At 41.4% G+C, this 10,051-nt stretch overlaps 1 protein-coding gene across 1 annotated transcript in view; it reads right to left on the bottom strand.

Annotated features, from left to right (window-relative positions):
• Positions 1–4,117: 4,117 nt before the first annotated feature.
• The window catches only part of Ncbp2 (nuclear cap binding protein subunit 2, 20kDa), a 12,918-nt gene continuing 6,984 nt past the window's right edge, over positions 4,118–10,051 (bottom strand). The window contains exons 3-4 of the mRNA XM_013019493.1: positions 7,548–7,686; positions 4,118–5,853 (exon numbers count right to left, since the gene is read on the bottom strand). Coding sequence (XP_012874947.1) covers positions 5,782–5,853; positions 7,548–7,686 — 211 coding nt within the window. The 3' untranslated portion in view covers positions 4,118–5,781. The remainder of the gene's footprint in view (positions 5,854–7,547; positions 7,687–10,051) is intronic.

Genomic DNA, 10,051 nt, shown 5'->3' with positions numbered 1-10,051 from the left:
ACTCAGAATATTTGTTCCCTGGGGCATAAAGGGTGACTGGGAGTAGCCAGTCCTTTTTTACTTTTACCAGCAGCACTTTCACTGACTTCCCTCAGAGCATAAGATGCATTCCTTTTGAAGGGTGAGAAGGAAGTAACTAACTGTGTGGCTCTGCTGTGTGTGGAGGTACACTTGCTGGCAAGCACAACTCCTACTTCGGAAGAATTGATTAAGGTATGAGAAAAAGGTGGCAGCCTTGGGGGACTGTTATCTTAAATGAGATCTCAATCAGGAAATGTAACACATGGCAAAAATCTCATAAAGGCTTTCACTATGATGTTGAATTCCTTGGATTTTTCTGTTCTTGACCTATGAAAAAACTTGGCATCTATCAAACTAGTGGTTAGACCAATGAGCACTCTTTTCATTTTTTTCTTTTTTTCTTTCTTTTTTTCTTTTGTCATCCCTCAGCTCTTCAGCTCAAGGCTAGCATTCTATCACTTGAGCCACAGCGCCACTTCCAGCTTTTTCTGCTTATGTGGTGTTCAGGAATCAAACCCAGGGCCTCATGCATGCAAGGCGCACGCTACCACTGAGCCACCTTCCCAGCCCCCATTCATTCTTTCTTACGAGCAATTTGCAAGTTGCATCCTGTATGGAAGACATTAAGATTTAACAAATTCTATCCAGAGTATTTGAAGTACAGACTTCAGAATGGGAAGACTGACTTCAGGTCTTACAGGTAGGGAGTTCGATGAGTTCAGTATATGTATCAGAAGTGTTTCCCTTGTGTCTTCCCTAGTATCTCAGCAACACCCTGGGCTCGTTGGCTTTTGTAAAACCAGTCCTGACACTCCAGCACAGAAATTGCTTTTTCTCCTTTTAATCAACTTCATCCTGTGGGGACAGGCTGTAAATGTGACCCTCTGCCTTTATACTTAGCTGCATTAAGATATGGACTAGGCCCCAGTGGCTTATACATGTAAGCCTAGTTACTCAGTTGGCTGAGATCTTAATTTGAAGCCAGGTTGTACAGAAAAGTCAGTCTCCAAAATAGCAAAAAGCAGGGTCAGAGGCATGGCTCAAGTGGCAAAACACCAACTGAGCAAGTTTGGAGTTCAAACTCAGTACTGGCAAAAAAAGAGGAAGATGAAAGCAAGGGATCTAGCATCTTTAGCCTTTTGTGACATTTAAAAGGAATATATTAAACCTAATTATCTTTTCTCAACTGAGGAAGGAAAATGTGTGTGTATTCAGAAGCTTGTACTGAAAATTATGAAGTAAATGACAAGATACTTGAATTTGCCTGGTTAGGTGTGAGCAAGGTAGATTGCCTACAATTGAGTGTTGTCAGACTATGTTGACACACAGGGCTCCCAACACCAGCATATGCTTGTCTTGAGTCCTCCACACTTAGCCTATAATCCTAGTTACTGAAGAGGCTGAGATCTGAGGATCTTGGTTCAAAGCTAGCCTGAATTGTCTTCACTGGAAACTCATATCCAAGTAACCAACAGAAAGCCAGAAGTGGTAGAGCTCAGGTGGTAAAGCATCAATCTTGAGCAAAAAAGCCAAGCAAGAGGGCAAAGCCCTCAGTTCAAGCCCCATTGAGTAGAGGTACTCCATACGGCTGTAAGGTATCACAACTAAGAACAATGAGAAGAGTGGGGAAGATGCCTTCTTTAGGCTTTGAGACACAATCATGCCAACACAAGATTCTTCTAAATTTGTATACAAGGCATCCTCTCCCCCTTTGTTGGCTATACCAAAGTAGCTAGTAACTAGGCAACTGACTCAAAATATTTTGTAATAAAAAACCGTACTTTTAGTGAGCAAGTATCTCTTCTTCCAGTGACAGACCCACCATGTAGGAGAGTTGTTCTCTTGTGAGAATCTTTTGTTGTATTAATTTTAAGACGGGGTTTCACTATGTAGCTCAGGCTGGCCTCAACTTGGGATCCTCATCCTCTTGCTTAAGCCTCTTGGAAATGTAGGCATGCAGCACCATGCCTAGCTCCTGCAGGAATCTTTTTGCCCAGAGTTTGAGTTGCCAGATCCACCACTGAGAATCTGTTGCCATGTCAGCACTGAGGCCCCCAGGCACAAGTAGAGGCCTGAGCTATCCATCTAGTTACTCTTTCACTTCCAGCATGATAGGCACCCCCAGGTGTGCCTCCCAGCATGGCTTAGCCTAAATGTTGAATATTTTCAGTCTGTTTTAAATACATTTCTGTCATCATGAAACTTGGTTCTAGCATCTTTGTTTTTCTCTATGATCTGTGATTAGTATAAACTTCTATTTATAAATGCTCAAGTCCTAGAATAGAGTCTTTTATCTTGTTTGCAGTAATTGCTTTCTTGCACCAAGCACATTTCTGAAATATACTCTGGCTGTTGGTGGGACAAGCATTGCTACCACAAAGTAGGCAGCCTGTGCCACTGGGATTGAGTGCAGGCCTTGCAAGCTGCCCATGCCTCTCTATCAGGGTCTAGTTGCTTCTTTCTAGTAGCCTTTCTTTCTGTTAAATTTGTAGCAGTGAATTTAGATTAACTCAACTTTTTAGTATTTCCAGAATCATAGCGAATCAAATTTCAGTTAGTCTTGTTAAGGGAAAAGAAGCTGCTGTTGCCAATATTTATTTGCCTTTATTTTCTGCTTACCACTGAATACAAGTAACACTCATCTTCCATTTATAGTTTAAATAAAACAGTAACAGACCTAACTGGGACACAGCACTCACCCAATCTGAGTTACCCTTTTTCTCTTCAATTGTGCTTCACTGCTTCCCTGGGTTACATGTAATTGTGGATCTGAGTGGGTCAGGCCCTTCAGGTGAACTAACAGTGTGATTAGCTATACTATCTATTCTGCTTCATTATGTTAAGAAACCAAGTTAATTAACAGTTTTAAATAAAGTACATACTTTGTTATGTGCTAGGCTCTGCCTCCTGGCCTGTAATACCTAGGGAATACCATCAGAGAAGTGCTAACTGTATTTGGTTGTTCCAAAAGCAGACCATGATAAGTTGTTTACTTAAATGGTACCTGTTGGTCAGACAAAGAATTTATTAAAAGATTATGATCATGTGAAATTGCAGTACTCAACCCTTCTAGCAAAATATTTTTTTGAAAAATAAAATACCTTTATAAATGTGTGTTCTCTTGTGTTGAATAATGTGCACTATTTGGTGAATAGTGTATTTTCTTAGTAACAATCCAGTTATGGCAAGGCTCTGTTAAGAATAGTGATCAGTAAAAAACGAACTTTACAACTTTGGTTTGGGGGGGAAGAGGGTAGTGTGGGGGGGTAGGGGGAGGATGGGATGGGAAGGGGAAACAAAGGAGGAGGCTACAATGCTTGATAAGAAATGTACTCATTATCTTGCCCATGTAATTGTAACCCCTCTGTACAGTATTTTCACACACACACACACAAAAAGAATAGTGACCAGCGTAGGCCCTCACCACCTTACTTACTCTTAGATTCATTAATACACTATTCAAGTGCAAGGCCTTGGGTTCAATCTTCCATTATCACCCAAACTAGCCATGTGTGGCTACCCATCATTTAAAATGTGATTAGTGTGACTGAGAAATTCCATGTTAGTTTTATTTTTGTTACATAGCCACAGCAAGTGGCTACTGTACATGGTACTAGACCTCTAAAGTTTGACATATTTGTTAACAATGTAGAGAAGGACCCAATAATCCCTACAGGCCCCATTCTGACTAAATCTGACCCTTTGCTATCAATCATAGTCTCAAATGTCTGAACATATGTCTGAGTTCTTTCTCTAAAGTAAGAAATGGGCCACATGTTGTTCCTGAAATAAGAAAAGTGGTGTGACATCACAGCATCCTCAAGAAACACCAGGCCTTCTTCACCCTTTCCCTCCAATCATCCATAGCACATGTTTCCTGGAAATCTAACCAACTGCCAATAGTTGCTGGTACACCTTTTCTTTGCACAAGAACATCCATAATCTGCCTTCAGATGAAGCCATAACCAGATGCAAATGTGAAGCTGAAATACCCATAAAAATTCTGTATTCATAGATTCTCTCCAAGTTCATGTATACAGTCCAGAGTAAAAACAGTTCAGAACCCATCTTTCTGTACAGTAAGGAAACACACAAAGAGAGTAATTGGTCCAACTTTATTGAAACCTGTTACAGAAGACACAATCAAGTAAGAACCACTGTCTGGGTTTCAAGGCCTGGAGAAATCTGAGTTACATTTTACTACAAAGTATAAAATACATTGATCCAAACTACAGTGTAAAAATAAACTTTAAAACAAGGTGTATCTTCACTGAATGTTGTTACAGCTCTTTAAAATCAAGCAGTTTTAAATTTTAAAAAATTCACTTACTATAAACATGAAAGATGTTCACACTGAAGAACTTCAGCCCAAATCTTTACAAACTAGTGGAAGTTAGAAGATTCTTCATTGCTGGATGAAAATTCTTTTTTTTTTTTTCACATTAGAGACGAACTACCTTTTGCCTTACAAATGCAAAATAAATTCACTCGACTCCACTCTGTACAAACGACCAGCAGCTCACTATTAAGAGTTGAACCTCAGTAGCACTAATTGGGAAAAATACGAATGCAGACTTTAACTGAGAATTGGCTGAAATAGACACTTCCTGCAGGAAGCATCTCTGGATGCTTTTGTTAAGCATTCTCTTAAATTCTCAAACATTTAAAACCCATTCGAGGGCTCAATTAGTACAGCACTTGCCCTAAGTTCCATCCCCAGTACTGCAAAACAATGAAAAAAAAAAATACAATTGAATGATGTTTCCACGATCATTCTGGAAATGGAAAGAGTAAAGTTGATGGCCCTAGCAGCAATGTCATGTCAATGTAATGTTTTACCGCTCATCTGGTGATCTCTTGCTATTTCACTCCATTTCCTATTGCCAGTGCACCCTCTCCTTTATTTTAGGGTACCTGAGGTTCTCAATATTTTAGGGTACCTGAGGTATTACAATAAACACTTTTTTTTTCTTTAGGTAAAGCATTTACATCTTTCAAAAAATATGTTTAATAATTATTCTCCAAGTCCTGCACCTAATTTTCTGAGAGGTAAAGCAAGCAGTATCCTCAAGACCTTTTGAAAAAAGTCTTGCTTTTTAAAAAGCAAACTATTTGTAAAGTCTTTGACCTCTAGGTTTGCCTTTAGAGATTAGAATTCAACCTAGAAAACAAAGCCAGTTGTCAAACACCTGTTCCTAACTTAGAGCAGACCTATACAACATAACAAAACCCTGTTTAGTAAACTTTCTAGGGATAGGAGAAGATATCAGGACCTCATGCTTCCTAGGCAAAACCTCTCTTTCAACTCCTATTAAACGTATCTCATGCCTTTTAATTTATGTGTTTTAAAAATTGTTTTCAATTTAAAATTAAATACAGGCCCCATGAAAATGATGAACCTTCTTAGACTCAAGCATGGTAAAACAAGTTTTTGCCCTTACCTAATCTATCAAAAAAAAAAAAAAAGACATGTATTTTTGTTGATAAGTTAGTCAAAGTTATAGATCAAATTTGTTGCTAAGGAACACAATTTCTGAGCTGGTAACAAAACCATTCTGATGGCCTGACACATTCTGATGGCCAGAATTCTAAGACTAGAATTAAAAGCACTGGTCAGGAATTCTGTCCTTTTTACTGTTTCAGAAGAAAACCATGAAGGAGCTACTAGCTCAGTAAACACTGATCAGACCTTGGCTAATGTTCTTCAGCAAATTTAACAGGCCAAAGGATAGAGTTGTGCATAGACGAGGCTCTCACCACTCACTGGTTTTGTGCCAGTTTTCCATAGCCGCCTCTTCCAGCATCATAATCCTTCCGATACTCATCTCGAACCTTAATAGAAAAGAACATAACACTGCTGTAAATTGGCTTAATACAACTCCCACAGTTAACACATCAGACGTTCAAATGACACAAGTATTAGGTCCTTTATTTTTGCCAGTCCTAGGGCTTGAACTCAGGGCCTGAGCTTCTTTTGCTCAAGGCTAACACTACCACTTGATCCACAGTGCCAATTCTGGCTTTTCCTGTTTATGTAATAACAGAACCTAGGGCTTCACGCACACCAGGCAAGCACTCTACCACTAAGCCACATTCCCAGCCCAGGCCTTTTAAAACTCATCTTAATGCATTTTTCTTTTGTTCTTAAATCCCAAGTGGGAAACATTAGGCCACAGAATCATTTGGCGCATGATAGGATAAGATAACATGTTTATCGTATGCTCATCTTCCTGTACTGATATTTACTTTTTGTCAGTTATGAGGCTTGAACTCTGGGCCTGGCTGCTGTCCCTCAGCTCTTCAGGTCAAGGCAAGCATTTTACCATTTCAGCCACAGCGCCACTTCTGGTTTTCTGGTTTATTGGAAATAGAGTCTCATGGACTTTCCTGCCCCGTCTGGTTTGAACTGTGATCCTCAGATCTCAGCCTCCTGAGTAGCTAGGATTATAGGTGTGATCCACAGGTGCCTGGCTCTCTCCCTTTTTTATTGTAGGTTGTGGGGCTTGAACTTAGGTAGTAGGCACTGTCCCTGAGCTCAAGGCTAGCACTCTACCACTTTGAGCCACAGCGCCACTTCTGGTTTTTAAAATTATTATTTTTTTGGGGGGGTCCAGTGGTGGGGCCTGAACTCTGGGTCTGGGCGCTGTCCTTCAGCTCTTCAGCTCAAGGCTAGCACTCTACCACTTGAGCCACAGCGCCACTTCTGGCATTTTTTCTTTTTGCTTATGTGGTGCTGAGGAATCGAACCCAGGGCCTCAGGCATGCAAGGCAAGCACTCTACCACTGAGCCACCTTCCAAGCCCTTTTTTAAATTATTAATTGGAGATTAGGGTTTCACAGGGACTTTTCTGCCAGGGCTAGCTTTGAACTGTGATCCTCAGATCTCAGTCTCCTGAGTAGCCAGGATCATAGGCATGAGTCACTGGAGCCTGGCTTCCCTAACTTTTTGTCTGAAGTGGCCTGAAAAGAGAACTTCTGTTCTGTACCTTCTAATTAATTAGTCCTGATTAGGATTACAGGCCTAAGACATACCATCTAGCCTTTTTGTTTTTGTTTTTTTTTTGGTCCGATCATGGGGCCTGAACTCTGGGCCTGGGAGCTGTCCCTCAGCTCTTCAGCTCAAGGCTAGCGCTCTACCACTTGAGCCACAGCGCCACTTCCGGCTTTTTTCTTTTTGCTTATGTGGTGCTTAGGAATCGAACCCAGGGCCTCAGGCATGCAAGGCAAGCGTTCTACCACTGAACCACTTCCCAGCCTTACCACCTAGGATTCTTGAAACAAGTTCCAGAACATAATAGGCTACATGGAGAGAACCTGTCTCAAAAATAAATGAAGAAGGAGAAGAAGAAGAAATAAAGATCAAAATCAGTTGGTGGTTTTTGCCTGAGCAAAAGGATTAAGGATAGACGTAAATTGGAAAAACAAAAAACTCCTGCATTTTAACTAGAATCCCAGGCCAAGATCAGCTCAAAGACACTTCCAACATACCTGGCCCCAGATGACTCACAAAGACATTTCTAACATACCTGGCCCCCAGATCGCCCACGTCCATACTGCCTGCCCTCCTTAAAGCCTGCATCCCAGTCTGTGCGAATTATGCGGTCATCCAGACGAGTTCCATTTATGTAGCGCATAGCATTTTCTGCATCTGCTCTTGAATAGTATCTTAAGCATAAGCATTAAGGAAGCACCATCTAAATGAAGCTGAGTAATTTCAAAGACAATTCAGCTGGCACAGCATGTTGGGGGAGGGGACGTTAGTCCAGAAGCACTTAGGAAAGGCAATATGACACTTATCTAGAGCTACATTGGTCATGATTTCCTATATATTCCTGTTAATTTCTAATTCCATTGTCCTCATTTTTTTGGTGGGGGGGGATCAGTTGTGGGGCTTGAACTCAGGGCCTGGGTGCTATCCCTGAGCTCTTTTTGCTCAAGGCTAGTGCTCTGCCACTTTGAGCCACAGCGCCACTTCCAGTTTTCTGAGGTGGTTGCTTGCAGATAAGCATCTCACAGACTTTTCTGCAGGGGCTGGCTCTGAACAGCAACCATCAGATTTCAGCCTTCTGAGCAGCTAGAATTACAGACATGAGCCACCAGCCTGTCCCTATATTTTGGTTTGCACAACAAAAAATGTTTAGTGCATGGCCTGGAAATGTGGCTTAGTGGTATAGTGTTTGCCTAGCTTGCATGAAGCCCTGGGTTGGCTTCCTTAATACCACATAAGCAGAAAAGGCAAGTGGTGCTGTGGCTCAAGTGACAGTGTGCTATCCTTGAGCAAAAGATGCTCAGGGACAGTGCTTAGGCCCTGAGTTCAAGCCCCAGGACTGGAAAAAAAAAAAAAAAAAGGTTTAGTGCAGGTGTTGATCACAAATCATACATGTTTTATTCAAGAACTACCTTCATGAAAAGATTTGTCTGGGAGTGATGGTAATCTCAGCACTCAACCTGCTGAGGAAGATGAAAGGGGAGTACAAGGCCAGCCTGGGCTACATCCTGAATTTGATGCCAGTGAGGGCTATCGGCTACAAAGTAAAACCCTATCTCCAAATGAAAAAGAGAAGGGGGGAGGGGGCCGGAAGGTGGCTCGGTGGTAGAGCGCTTGCCTTACATGCTCGAGGCCCTGGGTTCGATTCCTCAGCACCACATAAGCAAAAAGGAAAAAAAAAGCCAGAAGTGGTGCTATGGCTCAAGTGGTAGAGCACTAGCCTTGAGCTGAAGAGCTGAGGAACAGCGCCCAGGCCCAGAGTTCAGAACCCACAACCAGACCCAAAAAAAAAATAATAAATAAATAGATAATAATAAAAAATAAAAAAAGAGGGGGGGGCAGGCTGATCCTAGAATGTAACTCAGTGGTAAAATGCTAGATAGTATGGACTCAGTCCTCAGTACCCTAAAATGGATGAAAAGGGTCATGGTATATATGGAGTTCTCACAGCATTTCTTTTTTTTTTTCTTTCCAGTTGGTCATGGGGTGTGAACCTGGGCCGAAACTGGCTTAACCTGGGACCTGGGTGCTGTCCCTGAGCAATTTTGCTCAGGGATAGCACTCTACCACTTAAGTTACAGCACCACTTCCGGTTTTCTAGTGGTTAATTGGAAATAAGAGTCTCATTGACTGCCTGTACTGGATTTGAACAGTGAGTCTTATATCTCGACCTCCTGAGTAGCTAGGATTACAGACATGATTCACCAGCACCCAGCTATCCCACAGCATTTCATTAGAAAGATCTGAAGTACTATCACAGCAATTCTACAACCCTGTTTAATCAGATCTACTTAGTATGATTTATTTTTAATATCTCTTAACTAAATATGATGATTTGGTTTTAGAAAATGCTATTTTTTGTATTTATACAAATAAGGAAATATTTAGTAAAATTTTAGTAAACAACATCTAGATAATGCTTAGAACATAGTAGGCATTCAAAAGGTTTCTGTCTAGTTAGGGAGACTGTTCAAGTAGTAGAGCACCTGCCTAGCAAGCCCAAGGCTCCAAGTTCAAACCTCAATACAAGAAAGAAATTCTGCTGAATGAATATATTGGATGCTGGAATGAACATAATAAATGCTCAAAACACAAAAGCCAGCTGTCGATAGTAGCCTTTCTTTTGGGCACTCATCATCATGACTGTTGATCTGTAAGGCAAGTGGAAACACTGTGGTTGTTAGGAAGTGCTTATCTAGTAGATGGAGCTCTTTGTCTTATCCTTCTCACTTTGTCCCCTATGGACTCTTTTATGCCACTGCAGCCAGAAGTCAAAACCTGAGAAATCTCACTCTTATATCTAAAGAGATATAAGAAATTTGCTTGGTCCCAAAATCAAGACTTTTGCTTGGCCCCAAAATTCCAACTGTGGCTGCGTGTATTGAGTTGAACCCAGGAGTTTGGGGTCAACCTCGGCAACACCATACTTTAAGAAAAAAATATGGAAGTGGCGCTGTGGCTCAAGTGGTAGAGCGCTCGCCTTGAGCTGAAGAGCTGAGGGACAGCACCCAGGCCCAGAGTTCAAGCCCCACGACCGACCAA

The sequence above is a fragment of the Dipodomys ordii genome, unplaced genomic scaffold (assembly GCF_000151885.1).
Source record: "Dipodomys ordii isolate 6190 unplaced genomic scaffold, Dord_2.0 Scaffold45, whole genome shotgun sequence".
NCBI lineage: Eukaryota > Metazoa > Chordata > Mammalia > Rodentia > Heteromyidae > Dipodomys > Dipodomys ordii.
Note: the sequence above shows the minus strand (reverse complement) of the source record. Positions and strands in the feature narration are given on the sequence as shown.